General features: G+C 40.9%; 1 protein-coding gene across 2 annotated transcripts in view; it reads right to left on the minus strand.

The window, feature by feature from the left end:
• Positions 1-4,228: 4,228 nt before the first annotated feature.
• Positions 4,229-22,640, minus strand: part of HSD11B1 (hydroxysteroid 11-beta dehydrogenase 1) — a 28,311-nt gene continuing 9,899 nt past the window's right edge. For both annotated transcript variants that reach the window (XM_020780651.3, XM_020780650.3), the window contains exons 3-6: positions 17,442-17,553; positions 9,985-10,170; positions 7,860-8,003; positions 4,229-5,197 (exon numbers count right to left, since the gene is read on the minus strand). In XM_020780651.3, coding sequence (XP_020636310.1) covers positions 4,983-5,197; positions 7,860-8,003; positions 9,985-10,170; positions 17,442-17,553 — 657 coding nt within the window. In that variant the 3' untranslated portion in view covers positions 4,229-4,982. The remainder of the gene's footprint in view (positions 5,198-7,859; positions 8,004-9,984; positions 10,171-17,441; positions 17,554-22,640) is intronic.

Genomic DNA, 22,640 nt, shown 5'->3' on the forward strand with positions numbered 1-22,640 from the left:
TTGTTGTTTTTAGTGTCTCTTTCTAACATCAGCTCATTCTCATTTTTTGCCTTCCCAAGTAGTGATGGGCACAAATGTTTGGCAGATAGCCAAACAGGTGTTCTGTGATTCAGTGACCCATCCCCTCCAGTGGCTGTCCATTCAGAGGCAGCACCTAGAGGAGGTAAGGCAGGGAAGCCGGGATGCTACTTCTGAGTGTGCACCTGCTGGAGGGGGCAGAACATCTGTTTCGCCACCTGCTGAACTGGCATGAAATGCCAAACCAGCAGCCCATGCCCATCTCTATTCCTAATGCCATCCCTGCAATTCTTTGCTACCTCTGTACTCTTCCTTTGTGGCCTGGTATTTTTCAGTTTTCAGGTCCTCTCTGAACTTTTTGTGAAGTCATACTATTCTTTTTTTCCCTATCTCCCATTTTTTTTGTTGGAGTTGTTTGTACTTGTGACTTTAGAATGTCCTTTTAAAAAACTTCTATCCTTTTCTTGTTAGGATCTCCTGCCATGGGGCCTTACTTATTATCGTTCTCAGTTTATTAAGAATTGGCTTTCCTAAAATCCAGTGTATGCATGTGGCTATATTCTGCTTTTGTTTCTTTTGAATCATGAACTCAAGTAGAACATGGTCACTTTCCCCCAGATTTCCTCTTGCGGCCACTTCTTTTACAAAGTCATCTCTACTGGTTAGGATCAGTTCTCGAGTAACCATTCCTCTGGTTTCTACATCTACTTTTTGTAAGAGAAAATTATCAATCACACAAGCCATGAATATCTTGGAGGAGCCATATTTGGCAAACGTTGCCTCTGAACATTTATCAAGATAGTTGAAATCCTCCATTACTACTACATCATGTCACATAGAAATTCTGGCAATTTGCTTTTCATTATCATCTTCTCCTTGAGTTTTATTCCGGAAATAAATCCATTATAAATAAGCAGCCCCAACATCTGAGAGCATGCACAGCTTTAAAATTGTTTCCTTTTTTATATCAAATCAGTGGCAATAAAGATATGAACAAAAATCGGTATTAAAAACTGTGGGTGGTTCTCATTCTAAGGTTCAAAAACTACAATGGGAGCCTTCATGTGAGAGGATGGGTGGGGAGATGTGAGATTTTCTCAGCTTGCTACCAAACTGAACGTCTGATTGTTTTGGCTTGAGGCAAAAATACAGATTGAATCCTTCAGCAGTAGGACAAATCACTGTGGTATGTCTTCATATTTGTACTGATGTATGTTAATTGGCACAATGAAAGAATCCTGTAATTTTGTTAGGCTTTGTCTTTTTTCTCTCTCATTATGCTGAGCCTATGAGTTCTTCAACCCCCTATTATACCATTTTACATAGTTGCATTTCCAGGTGGATGGGGCGAGAAAAGATGTCATCCAATGTTTTGTCTTCATTTAACTTGGAGAAAACAAAATAATTTCTTGTGTGATGAAGGAAGCTTGAAGCCCAATAGCCTGCCTGGAAATTTACCTGAGCTTTGATACAATAAACTAGAAGATAAGGTTTTCTCAAAACAACTGTTTTCCCATGTATTCAGTCTGCCAAGCATTTTGGAAAAATCAATATATGAAGGACAGAATGTGATCTCCTGGATACCCAGCCCCTAGATTTCATAATAAGGATTAGAATCCTTCTGGATGAGCTACAATCCAAAGCAAAGCATATCTGCTTGTAACCGGTCCAGAACAGAAGGGCAATTGTGTAAACACTCCCCTTAGTCCAGCAGGTTCTGTACTGTGTGACCAGTCACACAACCAATCTCAATCTTACAACCACTGTGAGACCAAGCATGCAAAGCAGAGCCTGCTGGTGCAGGAAGAATGCTTACGTGAGTGCCCCCTCTGGTCTGTGTTTCGAGAATAGTATACTGACCCTTGAAATCAGAAATGCAATAAGGGGGGGTTGAATTTTCTCTAGAGTTGCTCCATAGGGTTCTGTGGCTACAAAAGCAATGTTATGGTGAATATTTTACAATAGGGGAAATACTCCAGTAAAAGAGAATGCAAGATGTAACCAAGTGTATAGCAACAGTAACGAAGAAGAGCTTAACCGTTACACAGCACATAATATTGCCATATCCATGCAGAACTAGATCTCTGAAGCATTGGCATCTAAAAAGTTGAAAATCATGCCCTCAGGTTTAAACTGCTAGCCATTTTTAATTATAGTTTGGTGAATAAATATGGCAGATGGACTTGTGTTAAATAGGAATAATGTAGAACAATAACATAAAATTAAAAAGTTGACGAGACTGTATTGTCTATTGCCATTGGAATAGCTGACGAGAGAGCTAAGTGATTTAGGTATCTGGCTATTGAGCCAAATGTTGTGGGTCTGGCCCCCAGAACTGGTCTGTCCACTCATGTGCTGCTGCGTCACCAGCATCTCGCTCTTCCCACCAATTGTGGGAGCAGCTCCTTCAGCTCCCTGTTCGGCTGGCCACTAAGCAGCTATACGAGGAGACTCGTCATCCCGCCCCCTGCCTGGAGTGGCCAGTCGAGCAGGGAGACAGAGGAGCTACTTTCGCAATTGGCAGGAATAGAGCAACATTGGCAGTGTGGCGGCGCATGAGTGGATAGGCAGGTTCTTGGGGGTGGGCCCACATTATTTACAGCTGGAACTGGGGTATTCATATTCATAAACAAATACAAATTTCCATATCTCTAATTGGGAGTCCATCTCACTGTGCCTCCTGTGAGTAGAGCCAACTTGTGTGCCTTGTACAAACTGCAGAGTCCCACGTTTTCCCCAGAAAAAGGAAATGAATATTCTCTATCTGGAAAACCCTGACAAGGGTTGCCATAAGTCAGAATTCTTAGCACATGATTATTATCATTAATCATCATCATCATTAGTAATATTGGGACAAAAAATTGCCCATGCTGGTTTTTTAACAAAGGCTGATGCCCAGAAGCAGAAGTGTCATGCTCTAGTAGTTATCAGTAGCTTGGCACATTCATTGGGGGTTGCAGTGGTGTTAGTCGACTGGAATTATCTCTGGAGTTGGAAATACAGAAAATGTCCATAAAACTCTGACTCTAACCTCAGTCCTAATGTTAATCCCCCAAATTTTGGAATGCTCTTTAGGTTTAGAAAATCAACCATAAGTAACTTAATCCAATTAAAAGTATATATATATATTGGTGTGTGAGGACTGAAGAAACAAGAAATCCTTATTTGTAAGGCCTTCTTGGTTTGCACAGGATAAACAAATAAAACATTTTTGTACATTTAAGTCATATTTTAAAAATAATGAAGTACAGTGCAGCTTGCTATCTCCCCCGCAATGAAGCCAATAAGAGATTGGGCACAGACAGTTTTATAAAACAACCATTCTCAACGGTAGGGGGCCCTGGCACATTGGGGGGGGGCACAGACTGGAAACAATTATTCACACACTGTTTTAGAAACTTAGAAGAGCTGGAAGGGGCCCTATGGATCATCAAGTCCCTCCCCTGTCAAGGAGGCACAGTGGGGAACTGAACTTCTAACCTCTGGCTCTACAACCAGAGACCGAAATCAATGAGCAATCCAGCAGTTGTTATGTGGCTTATACAGTCTTGATTTGGTCTATATTTTTTTTTTCATATTGTGTTTATTTCCAGAGCCAATAAAATAAAATACAATAAAAGGTTGAGAATGGCTGTTTTAAAGCATTAGACAGCCATAATGCAATTTAATAAAAGACTGGATAGTTTCAAGATCTGTCATGCTCCAGTTTCAACTCAACGGAATGCTATGTCTAGACTTAATACACTGTATAGACTTGATGACATTCAGATTGGGCCACCAGACAATTTTATTTACCAGGAGGGGGCGCTATTGGATACACTTTGAAAGCAGCCGATAGAGTCACAGGCAGTAGGCTATAACTGCAAGATAAGATTTGAACATGGAATAGTAATTCCATATATCCAAAGGAAGGTCATATCAAGGATTTTAATTTAAGGGAACAAAGAGCTTTAATTCAGGATCTCATTGTGCCCCTTTGGGTGAATAAATTTGGAGGAAAATTCTTATAAGCAGTTCCCTTAAGCAAAAAAGTATCTTAAGCAGTTGTTTTAAGCAAAAAGGTCTTACCAAGAATCAAAGTAAAATAAAGAAAAAAGAAATCGTATATGCACTTAACCTGATTTTTAAAAACCTCAGTATTTCCAAATACAATTCCTGTTGGATTTTGATGGTTTGGTTTCGGTTTTTAAAATAATTGATGACATTAAGATGAGAGTTTTGCATTTTTATTAGCAAGATATTAAATCAACTTTTTTTCAAAACTGATTTTTAAGAAACAAAGTCCAAAATGTTTTTCTTCTTCTTCTTTTTTTTTGTCCTTTAAAAAAAATCTTGCTTGCTTTAGCCAAATCTAAAATTTGGGCAAACTTTTATTTCCAAGTACTGTACTCCAAGTTCCAAGTGGTTCTTCCTGAAGCAGTTTAGACAGCACTGTGCAGTGTGTTTTGGTTGCCTGCCTGTGCATGTAAGAAATTCTGGTTCCGCACATGCAGCTTCATGAACATAAGGGAGAGATGAGACACCCTAGTATGAAACTCAGCACCCTAGTACAACCTCTGTTCTCATGGACGTCCTCTTCCATGCCTTGTTTTCCTCAAGAGCACCTTGCTCAGAACAAGAGGAATTCCCAAAGGGATGAAGCTCAGGAACATGTCAGTGCTTGTGAATTCAATAGTTTCCCCCCTCAAACCCCCTGACTAACTACAGTTCCTGTTCTTTGCCCGGCTCAGGAGCATAGGAAGCACACATATTTGTAGCCTTGAATTCCAAGATGCAGTAGTGGTTTTTAGGTTTCCATGTAAAAGCTTACTGAGGCCCAGCACTTTCAGCCTTGTGCTATAGTATTAGATAAATGAGAGACAGCCTGTGCTAAAAAGAAGGCATGGCTATAGCACTACAGGCCTTTGAAACATAGCAGGAAAGATCTATGGACAAGCAAAAGCATCATAAGACTGCAGTTAATCTCACTTTAGTTTTTCCGTATTATAGCTCCTCCTGATGAGGTAGTCTAGGAGATCTGGAACCCAGTCTCGGATTAATAGAGGAAACTTTGTAGATGTATATTCATAATAAACCTCCCGTTGGCGCAGAGCTCCGCCCTTAATGATTTCTAAGGCACACTCCTCCTTCGGTGCTGCTGGAGATGTGAAAACACCAGAAACTGTTTTCATGGCATTTTCTAAGGGAAGAAAAGAAACTTGATTTAGTAGGTACTCACTGCTCAGAAACGCAACTGTTAAGTGCCTTCTCCTACTCAGTAGCAAGTCCTATTATGATTAGTAGGACTTCTTCTCAATGAAATAAGTGTAAAATGACAGTATGGGTGTTTTAATCCAGGTATTTATCCCAGGTTCTTCACGGATCATTTTCATATTTGTTTTTCTATGACCAGACAATGTTATTGGCAAACCCACCTACATCTCATCTCTTCATGTGAGCACCCATCACATTTTGTTCAACCCACTGTGCTCCTTTAGTGCAGGTGGGTGTGTTTCCCCTCTTTTTTCTTCTTCCGGGGGGGGGGGGCTTGAAATTGTATTACATCAACCTGGTTGTTGTTGCTATGTCTTGAGAATATAGCTCAAGATGTGTGCAATGAGGCACAGTGCTGGAATGATTGTTTTTTGTCTCTTCAGCCCCACTGGCTTACACCGCTACTAAAATAATGTTAACTTCTCTTTAATCTTTCTAAAAGATTCTACAATAGAATCTACAAAATTATTTTTAAAGAATCTACAGTTGACAGATTTAAGTGAAATTATTCTGCTTTCTAATGTAAACATTTGGTCAGAGGAGTGATCTAGAATTGTTAAAATGAATAAAAATAAAAAAACAAGTTTTGAATTATCCTGATGCATTGTAGTTAACGCATTTCAATGCTACATCTTTGTTTTTTGTTTTTAACAATGTTGAATCAGCTGGTATGTGCAAGGGAATCATAAATACATAAACATCTAAAAGCTGGATAAATCTGTGCTTCAGAAAACTATATTTTTGATGGTTGCTGAACATCATAACATAAAAATGTTAGGTGTCATATATTTATTCATTTAATTTATTTAAAAATATTTTTATCTCACCTTTCTTCTTAAAAAGAACCCAAGGTGGCTATACTGCTAAAGTGTTTCAGGTCTACATCGATTGTTAATTTTTTTTAAAGATGTTGGATAAATAGTATATTCAAGATAATTTATTTTCACAGTAGAACTGTTCTTTAACAGTAGTACAGTGGTGCGTCGCATTACGATGTTAATTCGTTCCAGCGAAATCGTTGTAGAATGAAAACATCGTAAAGCGAAATTTAAAAGCCCATAGAAATGCATTAAAACCCGATTAATGCGTTCCTATGGGCTTGAAACTCACCGTCCACCGAAGATCCTCCATAGGGCGGCCATTTTCACTGCCCGTGCAGTGAGGAATCCATCCCAGAAAAGAGCGGGGAGCCATTTTTTTTAACCCGGTGGCCATTTGAAACCGCTGATCAGCTGGCCGAAAATCGTCGTTTTGCGAGAACTGGTTCCCGAAGCAGGGAACCGATCATTGCAAAGTGAAATTTCCCCATAGGAAACATCGTTTTGTGATCGCAAAAACTTCGTTGTAATGCGATTTCGTCGTAAAACAGAGCGCTCGTCTTGCAAGGCACCATTGTATTACAGTTATCTATCGTTATTTTCCATCCCAACTAACCAGACCCATCTGTTCAAAATAAGGCTCAAAGGCAAAGTCCATAATTCTCTATATTACCACATGTTATTTCTCTGCTGTTTCCTTATAATCATTGTTGCGACTTACAGAACCAGGTCTTCAAAAGAACTGAATACCAAACAAGGTTGTAAATCATTACTAGGTGTAAAATGCAGTCAAACACCACTGTCCCTTTATCTTAAAGTCTTGCATAAATGTTTTACCATGTACCATATTTGCCGGCGTACAAGACGACTTTTTGGCCCTGAAAAACATGCCTCCAAGTGGGAGGGTCGTCTTGTACGCTGGGTGCATGTCCAGCAAACCCTCCTTCTCTCCCAGCGGAGTCACTTACCTGGCAGTAAGACCGAGTAGAGCAGCTCCTACCCTGGGAACAGCCTGACTCTAGCGCCGAACAGGTGACTGTGGGGAACAGCAGAGAGGCGACAGCCATTTTGAGATGCGACCACATGACTGCTGCCTCTCAAAATGGCTGCCGCCTCTCCAAAATGGCTGCCACCTCTCTGCTGTTCCTTCTTCCAGCAAACCCTGGCTCTCTCTGAAAAGGAACCAAAAGGGGCAAAAGGAACTCTCCCTATGATGCAGCCAAAGCAGAATCATGCATGCGGAAAATTGGGTAGTCTTATGCAGCAAGTATATAACAAACTCTACATTCTGAGTGGGAATGTTGGGGGGTGGTCTTATACACCCAGTCGCCTTATACACCGGCAAATACGGTAGTCTCTGTATTGTAACTCTCATGTCTGATGAAATGGACATGTTCTATGAAAGCTTACATTAAGAAAGAGCAGTTAATCTTTAAATTGTCATGCCTTTTTTTTGCTTTTGCTTTGTTTTGTGCTTCTTGTTGAAACACTTGCACAGACTAACATGGCTACAACTTCAAAAACTCATACTGTAATTAATGGAACCGTCAAGCAATTTCTGCCTGAGAAAAGTGTAAATAGGCATGGATTTCTTGGCTGGCATTTCATGTTACGGTATGCAATGATTTCAGTTTAGGAAAAAATGAAAAGCAAATGATTCTCACTGACTTTGGAATTGTTGTGACTGAAATCTGAAGGATCTGACACTAGAGAGACAGACAGAGAGAGAGAGAGAGAGAGAGAGGCCATCTAATAAAAATCAAACTGTACCTGTGTCAATGAGTCCAAGAACGCAAAGTGTGATGGAAACATTGGTATTCTGCATGACAAGTTCCTGCCTCAAGGAGCTGAAAAATCCATCCAGAGCAAATTTAGTTGCAGAATAAGGAACTAATAAGGGGAAGCCAACTTTGCCTAGAAACACAGCAACAATACAGACAGGGGTAAATTCCATTGTGATCCTGAAGGTGGCAAAGGAAGCAAAACTATTGATGTTTTATGACTACATAAGATACTTTTTTGCCTTCCTGCTTCTGTTTCATTATTTTATTCAAAAAATCTGTCCAAGATATGTCAGCACTCAGTCCTTCAAACTGTGGTACAATTGGATTTAGGAGAATTTGCAAATGGATATTACACACACTTTAGAATTATGCATACTTTGGTCATGTTTTCAAAGTGTACTGATTTTTCTCGCTGTCTCTCTTGGAATGTGAGAGAAAGTTTTGGGTAACTATAAATTTTATGCATACATATCAGGGATGGGGACTCAAGTTGTGGGACTTGCTGTCAAGTCAGACTTAAGTCACACCAGTGACTTGTTTTTTTAATGACTTGGATGCAACCTGCAACCCAGAATTCCTCCTCCCCTTTTTCTTGGGAAAAGGCTTGTTTTTAATAGGGACTTGGACTTGGGGCTTGAAACTCAGTATCCAAGTCTTGGATTCGAACTTTGGACTTGGATGCAAAGACTTGGCAACAGCCCCGATGCATACTTAGTTAGGAGCAGGACTGGCATATAGCCAAAGTGGAGAAAATCTCCCCCACTCCGACCATGATCTGCCTACAGATGCGATACAGTGAAATAAATTGGTGTTGAATTCAGTAGGACTCATTTCTGAATAAACTGTTGGCTGTAAATGTTCCTTTAGCCTTATTGAGTAGAACCCATTTTACATCACAATGAATGGGAAAGAGAGGAAGAGGATGGGAAATAAACTTTTGATCCCTCTGAACATTAAAGAGGCCGGTGAGGTTACTGGACTACAGTCTGGAATCCCAGTTTGAGCTACCGGGTGGGGGAGCAAGACTGGAATGTCATATTACATCAAAGTACGTACCAAGAACATCCAATTAAATAGAATCCCAGCCACATGACTGATTGGATAGACTGAAATATGAGCAGGTATTTCCTATCATTATGTAACCTGACTGCTTTCAGTACCACATAGAAAAACAAGCTGGGTTCTATTTTCATTTTTAGTTAAAACAGATCATTAACATAACATGCAAAAACAGACATATTGGTCAGTTCCAATAAACAGAGTTAAGTATTCGCAGATGGAAACAAAATGTAACATGTATATACAAACAACACAAAACAACACATAAAGATTATGCAACACTTGAGAGGAGAGTAAAAAATGAAAGTTTAACCCATGCAGAATGAAGTGAAGACATTTGCAAGGTTAGTTACAGTATTATGTCATTAGGATACCAGTTCATTACGCTGTGATATTACAAGAAGCATATATTATTACAAGACGGCATTTGTATTGCAGTGCATGCAATCATTGTCTTTAAAATATCCTTGATGCTTTTTGGATCTCCTCTATAGTTTCTCTGGATTCTGTCATCCCGTCCTCGGCACAGTTCAGCCCAACTACAAATCATATTTCTCATTTGTATATATTCTTATTTGTGTATTTCTCATACTCCTATTCCCTCTCCACCTCAGAAAAAATTCCACAGGAATGATCACAGGCCTTGTGCTTAATTACATGCATGCTTCAAAGCTACAGTCCTATCTCAATGGAAAAAGGATTTAGAGATTTAGAGGCTGCCTGACTGACCGCTGGCTGTACTTTAAAAATAAAAGAAAACTTACATGCTTTTAAATTGCTTTCAATTTGTTCTTGTTTTTTAATATGATGTTTTGTCTAACTTTGTTCTGCTCAGAATTTGGAAGAGTTACTTTTTCAAGTATAGCTCCTAGAATTCCCTTATCAGTATGGCCAGTGACCATGCTGATGAGTATATTCCAAAAAGTAACTTCTTCAAACTCTGATTTACAATTATGGCCCGTCCATATGCAGAAACACCAGAAATGTTCATAATAGCTTTGAGCCTTTGAAAGTCACACAAGCTGTTTCACACAATTGCAGCTCATGCTCACCTGCCATGGATGAAACAACTACAATGCTTCCAGCACTCTTCTTAAGCATGGGGAGAGCTGCCACTGTCATGGTGACATAGCTTAGGAAATTGATGTCCAGCAGCTTTTGCACATGCCCAACATCACTGTTGAAAAAGCCAAAGTAGGAACTGCCAACATGATTTAGTATAAGCATATCTAAGCTTCCTAAGAAAAGAAGACAAAGAAAAGATCATTTAAAGTAAAAGAAGGTAGGTGATTGCATGATCATAGCAACTGTATAACAACTGACCCTGGCAATATTCATACCAGAGGTGGCCATGACTCTCTCTCTCTCTCTCTCTCTCTCTCTCTCTCTCTCTCTCTCTCTCTCTGTGTGTGTGTGTGTGTGTTGGCCATTTTCATGCTAGCTGTGAGATTCTGGAAGATGTAATTAAAACATTTTTTTCTAAGCTAAACATTGCTTGTTCTGTGTGTGGTTGTCTTTTTATGCCAGTTGTGCAATAGCATTCACTGTTCCCTTGCACATGTGTAAGCCCCATTATTTCTAGTGGGATTATCAGTTTTCATAACAGCAACTGCAGATAGCTCCACCCTTGGAGCAGTCCTGCTCTGCAATTGCTAGTAGTATTCTAGCCAGTGCCTTCCATCTGGTGATCATAAACTTATTAGAATAATTACTTGCAGCATACTTCCTACATCTCATTCCTACATCTCTCTACATACATACATACATACATACATACATACATACATACATACATACATACATACATACATACATACATACATACATACATGTGTGTGTGTGTGTGTGTGTGTGTGTGTATGTATGTATGTATGTAGAGAGAGAGAGAGAGTCTAGCATTTGTACAATCCCCATTTGAATCTTGCACTGTACTGCTATATTGCATTTTCCCCTGTAATGAGAAGTAGGAAGAATATATATATATATATATATCAGTGTTTCTCAACTGTTGGCATGCTAGATGTTTTCAAAACCAACTCCCAGAAAGTCAAACCAACATGGGTCATGTTCAGGGATTCTGGGATCTGAGCCGCCCCCCGCCCATGTTTGGAGGACCAAAGGTTGAGATTTACTGGTCTATCCTAATGATCATAAGCCAGAACAAACAAATCACTGGTGCACCACAACACACTTGGAAATTGTTCACTGTTGCCGCTGTTTTCATGATGTTTTTTGCCGATTTGTTGTTTTAATGCTTTCATATGTGGCTGTGGTCTCGTTTTCCACTGATTAGTTCTCACAATATTGCTCTTGCACCTGAGCTAGTCTACTACTGCGTTCGAGACTGGTGGAGGTCACTGTCCCATCATCAGTGCTGTAAGACTGAGTGGCCAATTCAATCAGCTTTTGTATACAAAATGGGGGGGGGGTGTCTTAAGTGGTCTGTAGTCATCTCTCATTTGTCAGATACATTGAGTCCCTCGGTGTATTTGCCAATTGAAAAGTAGAAATTGGGTTTGGAGGAGATATGGTCCTTAGCTGCTATAAAGAAAGGGGGTATTGATGGCAGGACAGTTAGGAGGCACAGAGGAATGGACAGGAAGGGGCCAAAGCAGTTCAACATATTGCTCTAAACAACTGCATCCAGTTACCCTGGCTTAAAGCCAGCCCTATGCCTTTTCTCTTTCCACTACTAAAAAACCTCTCTATTTATATTGAGTTTACCATGTTTTGCATCAGTTTTACATTGGGATGTTTACATGAAGCATGTGCATGCACAGATTAATTTGGGGATAGTTTTTGTGTGTGTGGCAGAGAGTTATGTTACTCCTTTGCCAGAGGTCTGTTTATTGTAACGTGCACGTGGAATCAATTCATTGCAATCACTTCTGCACATGTGAATGCTCTGTTTACCTTTTAAAAAAATTCCTGCTGACACAGCACTATACAAGATAGCAAGATTTTTTAAAAAGCATTGCAATCCTCTTGCTTTGCTCGCTTCCCCACCCTCCCTGCCTTGGTCACTTGTCCTGCTCATTCAACCCCTCCGTTCACTCACCCTCCCTGCCTACCTTGTTCACCTGCTCACCCACCTCCCCCTCACGTGCCCTCCCTGCCTTGCTAGCTCCCACCACTTGCCCCCTTGCTTGCCCATCCCCCACTCACCCACCCTCCTTGCCTGCTTGCCCACCTGACTCTCTCATTTGGATTCCCCTCTCCTCACATGGGGCACAGGTGACACAGACTCTGGCAGTGAGGAGGACTTAGTGCCAGCAGCAGAGGGGACAACACACAGACCCAAAAGTTTTGGATTAGGTCTTTAGTTCAAATCCACACACACCCCAAACAAACAACCCAACTGGTGGTTTATTCAGGCAATGGGATCAGGCCCTATGTTGCTTCTAATCTTAAACAAGAGGCAATCAAGCTTGTTTCTTCATTTAGCTTGCAACTCACACTAGCTACAGTCAGCGTAGTCAGTGACTATCGAGATGCAGTTCAAAACATCTGGAGAGCTATAGCTGCTTATCTTGCCCTAGGTCTAAGCCCAGTTGCCATTTCATGAGAAGAGCCTCGTGGTGCTGTACTGCAGCCAAAACTGTGCTCACGACCCGGAGTTCAATCCCAGCTAGCTGGCTCAAGGTTGGCTCCGCCTTCTATCCTTCCAAGGTCGGTAAAATGAGTACCCAGCTTGCTGGGGGGGGGGGAATGTGTAGGCTGCATAATTAACTTGTAAACTGCCCAGAGAGTGCTTGAAGCACTATGGGGCAGTATATAAGCAGCACGCTTTTGCTTTGCTTCACACCAGTGTGAAACAGGTTATGTTTTTGTACCTTATGTCAATTGGTGCATGCCATTTGGATAACTGTATGAATCAGATTTTAGCCACTATGAGAAAGACAACTTTCTGAAGAAGACAATGCACTTGGTAAAGTGGAAGATGGGAAGAAAAGAGGAGCATCAAACATGAGAATAGTGCATCAGACTAATGGGGCAGTAAATAATAAATAAACAGACAGACAGACAGACAGACAGACGGACAGACGGACAGACGGACAGATAGATAGATAGATAGATAGATAGATAGATAGATAGATAGATAGATAGATAGATAGATAGATAGATAGATAGATAGATAGATAGATAGATAGATAGATAGATAGATAGATAGATAGATAGATAGATAGATAGATAGATAGATAGATAGATACAGTGGGGTCTTGACTTAAGAACGGCTTGAGTTAAGAACATTTTGACTTAAGAACCACTATCATAGGAAAATATTGACTTGACTTACATACTTAGATTTGAGTTAAGAACTGAAAAAAACCCATGTGGGAGGCAGGGAAAGTGCAAAATTTGAACTTTCAGTTAACTGTTGGGCAGCGAAAAGGGTGCCTGTCTGCTTCCTCACTCCTCCCAGCGTTTAGAGAGTGGATTGGGAGACAGTCTTCAGCCTGGTACTGTACTGCCTGGACTGTCTTTTCCCTGCCTTCCCTGAACCTTTCTTGACCTAAGAAAAAAAGAAACAAAATATCCCCCTCTAGTGGTCGAAGGCAGAATAGCAGCTTCCCATTAGTTTCTATGGACGGAAAAGAGCAGATATGGATCAAATGGTTTTCAATGCATTCCTATGGAAAATGCAGATTTGACCTGAGAACTTTCTGACTTGAGAACCGCCTTCCAATACGGATTAAGTTCTCAAGTCAAGACCCCACTATAGATAGATAGATAGATAGATAGATAGATAGATAGATAGATAGATAGATAGATAGATAGATAGATAGATAGATAGATAGATAGATAGATAGATAGATAGACAGATAGATAGATAGATAGATAGATAGATAGATAGATAGATAGATAGATAGATAGATAGATAGATAGATAGATAGATAGATAGATAGATAGATAGATAGATAGATAGATAGATAGATAGAACGGAAGACTCAGTCAAGCTCGAGCTATTGAGCTCACTACCTGAGCCCATTGGGATCAAACTTAAGGTCGTGAGTGGAGTCTTGACTGCTGTACTGCCGTTTAACTACATTGCCACAAAAGGTAACCTCCAGAAGTTGCAGAAAGCCCAAGTCCTAAGCAGACAGTTCCATCCTGATTTTTACTTTGGACCAGAAGCAGGGAGTGGTAATACAAAAAGCTAATGTTTCCATCCTCTGGTTCTATCTTTACTCAAAAAAGAACTGTGATAGTTTGTATTACTACAACCAGATAAATCAGTCAGATGGATAGTTAGAGGAGGCAAAGGTTTCCAGTGTAGGATGAACCTTTAGGTAAAGACCTTCTCCTGCTATCCTTTTTATATTGTTCCCTCTAGTATACACTGACGTTAGGGACATGGTGGCGCTGCGGGCTAAACTGCAGAAGCCTGTGCTGCAGGGTCAGAAGACCAAGCAGTTGTAAGATCGAATCCACGCAACGGAGTGAGAGCCCGTCACCTGTCCCAGCTCCTGCCAATCTAGCGGTTCGAAAGCATGCAAATGCGAGTAGATTAATAGGGACCACGTCGGTGGGAAAGTAACAGCGTTCCGTGTCTAAGTCGCACTGGCCATGTGACCACGGAAGATTGTCTTCGGACAAAACGGTGGCTCTATGGCTTGGAAACGGGGATGAGCACCGCCCCCCAGAGTTGAACACAACTGGACAAAAAAATTGTCAAGGGGAACCTTTACCTTTACCTAGTATACACTGAAAATCCCTAGCAGTCCTGAGTCCCTCAAATAAATAGCAGATTTTGCTGAAATCCTGAGGGATAAAAAAAAAAACAAATGTGATAATAAATATGTTTGTTTTCCACTGGTACTCTAAAGTCCAAGTATATAAATGAATTTAGTGGGTGAGAGAGCCATGACTGGGAAAAGACTGCAATCCTAAGTATGTTTGCTGAGGAATATGAATAAACATACTGAAGATCTTGCCTGTGGGGACAGGCATTATGAAATTGTTACAGGGTGTAGAAAGTGATCTCTTAATTGTAGAGCCATTCGAGTCATTCAGCTTGCAGTCCAGAGCCTTAATAGTGCTAAAGAGTTATACTGTGCAAAGGATGTCTGTATCAGTAAACAGAACATGATGGTCATGGAAGAGATTTTAGGATCATTGCAGGTAATTCAATGTAAACTTCAGCTCGTGGTAGCAGTGGGGTGTATGGAATATATGGAAGTGAGAGCTGGACCATAAAGAAAGCTGACTGCTGAATAATTAATGCTTTTGAATTGTGGTGCTGGAAGCAACTCTTGAGAGTCCTCTGGACTGCAAGGAGAACATACCTATCCATTCTGAAGGAAATCAACTCTGAGTGCTCACTGGAAGGACAGATCCTGAAACTGAGGCTCCAATACTTTGGCCATCTCATGAGAAGAAAAGACTCCCTGGAAAAGACCCTGATGTTGGGAAAGTGTGAGGGCAAGAGGAGAAGGGGACGACAGGGAACGAGATGGATGGATGTTGTCATCGAAGCTACCAACATGAATTTGACCCAACTCTGGGAGGCAGTGGAAGACAGGAGGGCCTGGTGTGCTCTGGTCCATGTAGTCACGAAGTCGGACACAACATAATGACTAAGCAACACAAGCAGTGGGGAGGAGGGTAGATTTAATGTTCAGGATTAATGGTGGAGATTGAAAAAGAAAATTGACAGTATTATAATGCCTTTTGGTTAGTCCATACTGGTTGAGGATGGTGGGCCTTGATAGCCCAACGTCCCTGGATTATATGGGGTGATTAAAATTATGTTCAGATCCCATTTGGAATACAATATGTAGTCTGCAGGTCCATCACAGATATGGTACAGGAAAGGACAAGGGAAATGATCAGTGTTTGGGGCCAGGGCTGGCCTTCCTATTCGGGAGGCTACTACCACCAGCAGCAAATGCTACAGGGAACCTCCCTAGCCAGACATTTTGAATGCTGTGTTAGTGCTATGTGCCCTATCTAAATTCTCTTACATCAGGTGTGGACAAGCTCAGGGGACACAGAGGTCAAAATCTGTGTCCCCAGCCTTACCCATGGCTCAGTAATAGCCAATTGGTTGAGTTAGATAGCTGGCTGTGGAGCCAGGCATTGGGAATATGATTCCCACTCTGTGCCTCCTGTGAGAAGAGACAGCCTGTGTGGCCTTGGGCAAGCTGCACTGTCCCAATTGTCCCCAGAAGAAGGGAATGGTAAACCACATCTGAGTCTACCTAGAAAATGCTGAAAAGGGTCACCATAAATCAAAATTGACTTGATGGCACATGATGATGGTGGTGATGATTAATGAATTGCCCAGATAAGCACTTCTGGTTTTGTTTTGCCTACTTTAGGGAGGGTATGGGTTTTCTTGAGGGACCCCCCTGAGGCCCCTAATACAAGAAATACTGCTCTGTGAGTCCTCCAGGAAATGATTAAATTTTAAAATATAGTTTTTGAGGGTCTCTTAGGGTTAAAGAAAGAAAGAGAGGTCCTTGTGACTTTTGCTCTAAGCTACCTTTTTCTCTAAGCTACGTAAGTCCCCTAAGACATGGTGGAGTATATGGTGTCCAGCTGCCAATGCTGAAGTAAAAGTCAGCTGCCAATTCAGTTCACGTCTGCAAATGCAGTGGAAGGGGGAGGTCTAGTCTGTTGCTTCAAGCACCAAAGTGCCTTGGACCAGCCCTAGATTTAGAGCATCTTCCAAAGGAGATGAACACAACTGGGCCTTTTTATTTAAGGAAAAAGTTACTAAGGGAGAACATGAGAGAGAGTTCAAAAAAGATACATGGTGGAGAAAAATGAAGCACTTCTACTTCTCTCCTAATATTTGTGTTGGAGGCGACTGTATGCAACACAGCTTACTCTGAAGATGCGTGTCCTTGGGTGTCAGTAACCAGTGAGAGAGACAGAGAGTGCCTGAGTTTCCTACGTTGTCCTGTATCCGCTCTAACCTCTGCTGACCTTGTGGCATACAAAACTGATAGCACAATGAATTGATTAAATTTGCTATTGCAGCATGTAGGGATCATCACTGCTGTGGCCTGCTGAAAGAGGGTTGGATCAACCTTCTTCAATCTGAGCTCTCCTTATGTTCTGAACTAAATGTCCCATTACTGCCAGCTTGCAAGCCCAATGACAACATGGTCTGTAAATGTTAGGAGTTGTGCTGGGAAGGACTGGGATTAGCCGGAGTTATAGATAGAGCTTTGACTCTATCGATGGCTATTAGCCATGGTAGTTCTCCAGAGAGCACTGAAGCTAAGAGACAGAATGCCAGTCTGTACACGTTTTTGCATGGCAACAGCTTGAGGGGGACCCAATGCCTTGCTTTGGGGTTCCTCAAAGACTGCTGTGGGACAGAATGCTGGATTTTAGCACCGCCTGGAAAAGTAACTTTTTGAACCATAACTACTACAGTTCTCCAGCCCAGCTGGTTGGAACATTCTGGGAGTTAAGTCCAAAAAAGCAATGTTTTGAAAATCTAACCTTTGGTTCAACTGAACAGGGCTCTTCTAACAACTTTACAAATTTGGCATACCCCATAATTCCTCTGCTTTCTTCACCACAAGCTCAGCAAATATCATATCTTCCATGCTGCCATTCATATACCTGGCGGATGCTGCACCCAGTTCCAAGCATCGAGCAACCACCTGAAATAAAGAGAAACAAAGAGATTTCCAGCAAGTCATGATCCTTGCAGTTCCCTTCCCCTCTTGCCAAAAGACATCTTTAAGTGTTCCTGTAACATCTGGGTAGTTCAGTTTACAAGAGGGCTCTCTGAACAGCACATTTTTGGCCGGTTTACTTAATCGTCAGTGGATCAACATTATCAACGGGGAATTTCCACTGGAAAAGGCAGCTAAAAAATGCAGTTTCAACAACAGATGCACCTGGAAGAGAGCTGAGCTCCATTTGTAAAACCAAAATCATAGTTCCAGCATTTATTCTAAGGGAGAACTTTAAAACCTTGGGTTCGGAAGGAGGCTGGTATTAGAACTTTGTCCTTTTCTGGTTTGTTGCTTTCATGTTCAGATTTTTTTAAATGAACTATACAGGAGCAGAATTCTTTGAATCAACCCGGATTCCATTTGCCAGGGGCAAGTCTGAGTTATCTAGCAAGTTATCTATCTTGGCAGATCTAGCCAAGTTAGCCAAGACTGACTGGCTCCTAGAATTCTGAACACCAATTTAGAACACAAGACGCATTTAAAATATATGGGTTCCTGCAAAAGAAGCATGGGTGATTTAACACAATTTAGTGCTTTTGTGCATGTGTGGTATCTATCACACCATTTTGTCACTGTTCTTGTAAAAACAGCTCAGATCCCAGGCACAGGGAGCTATCAAACTGACCACATCTTGTCAGATGGATACCCCAGTGGATACTCTTTATTCATTGATCGCCATTATGAGAAATGTGGTTGTCCCAGCGAAATTTGTAAATATGAGACCCAATATGGTCATACTACTAATTTCAAAGACTTCAGTTTACATTCATTATTGAATACATCCTTCCTGGCAACTGCAGGAAAAACAACAACAACCTGTACATCTGTGCCCGTAGCAACTGGTGACCAGGACTAGTAGAGCAGGATAACCAATGAAAGGGAAGCCAAAACCAACAGGAGGCAGATCTATTTGATTCTGGTTTCCTTCCTTCCCTCCTTCCCTGCAGCGATCATAGAGTAGAACCCTTCACCATTTAGCTAAATGGAAGAATAGTCTATTAATCAATTCTCCAAAAACCCTCTGGTTCGTAAATGTGAGATATTGTGCTTCTCTATCCACAATTCAAAATGCAACAGAATTGCTTGATATTGTTGTGCAATATTGTGCCCATGTTGCCAGCAGGAAAAAGCACTCTCTTGTGCTCACTACCATTCACAAAGTGATACCAACAGTGGGAAATCCCAGATATCGACTTTTTTTTTCTTTTTTCATTAGTTAACTGCTTTTTCCCCCAAACACAAAGCAATTGTCAGGGCTTTTGTTCAACACATTCTATAGGTATCCATTGTTTGGTGGTAGAAATCTAAGCGCCTAGAATGTGTCTTTTCGATTAACTGTGTGAATCCAAGTACATCTATGCAGGTGGAAGGTACTGGATTGTTACTCCCTAAGGAATTTCCACAAATGCTTGTGGCCCATGCATCCTGGTACACAGGAGTCCCAGGCACCTGTATTCAGAAAGAGGTCTCAGTCATATTCCTTCAGAGCTGATGTTCTTTTATGCTCAAGAGTGGAGCTCTACATCCACATCTGGATTTTGAGAGAAGGCTAAAGGAAAGGTATGGATACTTATTGCAAAGTACTTCATTTAAACCAGTCTCAGGGGTATGCAGTGTGCATCTTTTTTTTCTTTCTTTCTTTCTTTCTTTTTTTTTTTTGCAAATTTTGCTTACTGAATTTACTTGAACCTTTGGAGTGAAGTGAAATGGCTTAAATTGAGACATCTGTGTCTTTTGGACTGAAAAATTAGTGTTAAATCTAATTCAGCCTTTCAATGTTTGTTGATTTGCTGCTCTACATGTAATCAAAGGGATGCACTCAAAAGACAAACTGGAACAAGTTTAGAAGAGGCCAACAAGGATTATTAGGGGACTGGAAACCAAGCCTCAGGATAAAAGAACTGAGCCTGCTTAGCCTTGAGAAAAGACTGAGGGCAGATATGACGGCAGTCATCAAATACCTGAAAGATAATCATAGAGGGGAGGAGCAAGATCTCTTCTCACTCTTCGCAGAGTGCAGGACACATAATAATGACTCAAGTTACAAGAACCTAGATTTCAGTTGAATATCAGTAAAAACTTCCTAATTGTTGTAGTAGTACAAGAAAGGAACCAATTGCAACATTAGGTGGTGAGCATTCCAATGCTGGAGGCATTCCAAAGAAAATTAGGCAACCATCTATCAGATATATTTTGATTTGGGTTCTTGCACTGAGTAGGTGGTTGGATTCAATGGGCCCCTTCCAACTCCATTATTCTATGATTGTATGAATGGAGAAGCAAATATTGTGAATTATTCTCTTATCCACCTCCCTAATACCAGAATTTATGAATCATCACCTTACATTTGCAATACTGAATTGAACGTCCTGTTTTTTTTAAAATGGAAGTGTAAGTAAGCATGAACTTCTCACAGATTCCAACAGCAACTTCCCTCATGTAGAATTACCAAGTGCTAGAGAATCTCAGAAGATGGTTACATGATCCGTACTATGTTTCCTAGAGGAGGGCAGAACCAAGAACAGCTGGGATGTGGCTGCACTACCTCTGCACAAAAATATCTTGAAGTGTTGTTTTTCACTTATGAAATAGTGAGGCAAAGGTGTGAGTGAGTGCAACATATACAATGAAGAATCATACACACCTGTTAACCTCTCAGTTTAAAATCTTGCCATGCCCACTCTACAGAATGCAGACTAGAAAGCTGTGTTCCAATTTTCAAACTCTTTTCTTGAGATAATCAACCTGAGGTAGAAAAGCGATATCGGACCAAAATCTGTACAAATATGTGTGCATGTTTTCCAAATGATGTTCCCTCATCCTTTTAAAAATAAAGGGGGGCTGGGAGTTAGCAAATATTGTTACTGGAAACCAAGATCAAAATCAGCCATACTATGTAAAAGATTAACAATGCAAAAAGCAAAAACAAAAAAACAAAAAACAAAACACCTCATTTGAAATGTGGTGTTGGAGGAGAGCTTTGCAGATACCATAGACTACCAGAAGAGCAAATAAGAGTGTGCTCAATCAAGTCAATCTTGAACTCTCTCTAGAGCAAAAATACGTAAACTGTGGCTATAACTGACTGGAAAAAACAATATTGTTGGGAAAAGTGGGACTGTGGGACAGTAGGAAGCGAGGAAGACCTAATGTGAGACAGATTAGCTCTTAGTTTGCAAGACTTGAGCAGAACTTACTGGTAAAGACAATATTGCTAGGAAGGGAGGAGGTCAGTAGGAAGAGAGACTGGCCTAATGTGAGAGTCAATAAAGAAATCCACACTGGTTTGCAAGATCTGACAAGAACTATTAATGATAAGACATTTTGGAAGTCATTAACTCATCTAGTCATCACACAACAGAAGTGACTTGGTGACAGACAACATTTTTAAAAAAATACCAATAATTTTATAGTGACAAGATGGGTAGAATGGTTGAGGCACCCAACTATACCAGCTGGTAGTTTCCAGCTGGTATAGGCACAAAAATGCACTGCTAGCATCAAATAAGAAGGGTGACTACAAAGGCATTTAGTCTCCTGTTTGGTTTGCTCCTAAATATGGCACTCAGATTACATATTTGCTGGAGCAAACCAGCCTGCCCCCAGGTTGTTCCTACTCACAACTTTCTGGACCCTATCAGTAGCTTCACCTTTGTGTGTGTGTGTGTGTGTGTGTGTGTGTGTGTGTGTGTGTGTGTTGATCCATTTCTAGCACATGGGATTGCTGGAAACAAACCAAAAACTTTCCTTTTTTGATTTGTCAATATTGTGAAGTGGCTTAATAAGAGAGCCACTTCATGATATTGGCTAAACACTTCTCCTGCTCCTTGGCAGAGAGCCAGAAGAAGTAAAATTCCCCCCCCCCCCCACAATTCTCCATTAGGGCAGTGAAAATGCGTGGCATGAGTTATACATATATATTTAAAAATATTTCTTTTCCTCTGTCTTACAGGACCAGTTGAGAAACTGTCCACGGCTGAATCTCAACCCTTTAAGAAAAGGAAAAGAAGTGCATTTGTGTATTAGGTATGTGTATATATAGATATGCATATTAGGCTGAAATAGGCTCTCCACCCAACCTTTAAAAGGAGCATATTACATACGCACACCAAAACACTCCTCTTAATAATCACTCCACTTAATAATCACAAAACTTCAAAAAAGCAGATCACACAGAGTCACTTTGTCCTGATTGTGCCAAATGCAAATATGAATCCCAGACAGTCTGTTTGGCTGGGAACAGGTTAAAAGGTTTTTCTAATAGTAAGCTCATTGAGTCCTGGTTGACATATTTAAAAAATTCAGATTGCCCCAGTCCTGGGGGTGATTTCCCCTTTCAAAACTAGTGTAAGGAAAGTGGTCTCAGAAATCTTCAGAAAATGCTTACTGAATTTAAAAAAGGCAACTCCTGTCGCATGTTGTTGTGTATGCCTTATAACACTGTATGCTAATTCCCTGAAGACATATGGCAAAATGTCCTCCTTTCTGGAGGACTGTCACTCCATGACTTTCTTCAAAGCAAACACTCTTTTCTACTCATTTTGATATGAGCCCTGAATTTTAGTTGAGGTGCAGCTCATGGAGCTACAATGTATTCTTTGAGAAGCCCTTGCTGGCAAGGTTGTACCATGCATGGTCAGTATTATTACAAATTGCTGTTTATCCTTTTTGGAAGAGCTTTTCTGAGGACAAATATTTTAACCCCTACAGCCTGGATTCTTTCTAAATAAAGAAAAGCAGGTGGGGGGTCAATAATTCTCTTTTCAGATAACCAAGACTGTGGGTTTCCGCAATTAATGTGAGCTATTTTAAATCTGGGGTACAGCAGGGTCCTCCTTCATGGATTGCTGCCTTGTCGTTGTGAAGGGGCTTGAGTAATTCAGAGAAGCTATGGGCTATGCCATGCAGGGACACCCAAGACGGACAGGTCATAGTGGAGAGTTCTGACTAAATGCGATCCACCTGGAGAAGAAACTGGCAAGCCGCTCCAGTATCTTTGCCAAGAGAAA

This window comes from Pogona vitticeps, chromosome 4 (assembly GCF_051106095.1).
Source record: "Pogona vitticeps strain Pit_001003342236 chromosome 4, PviZW2.1, whole genome shotgun sequence".
Lineage (NCBI taxonomy): Eukaryota > Metazoa > Chordata > Lepidosauria > Squamata > Agamidae > Pogona > Pogona vitticeps.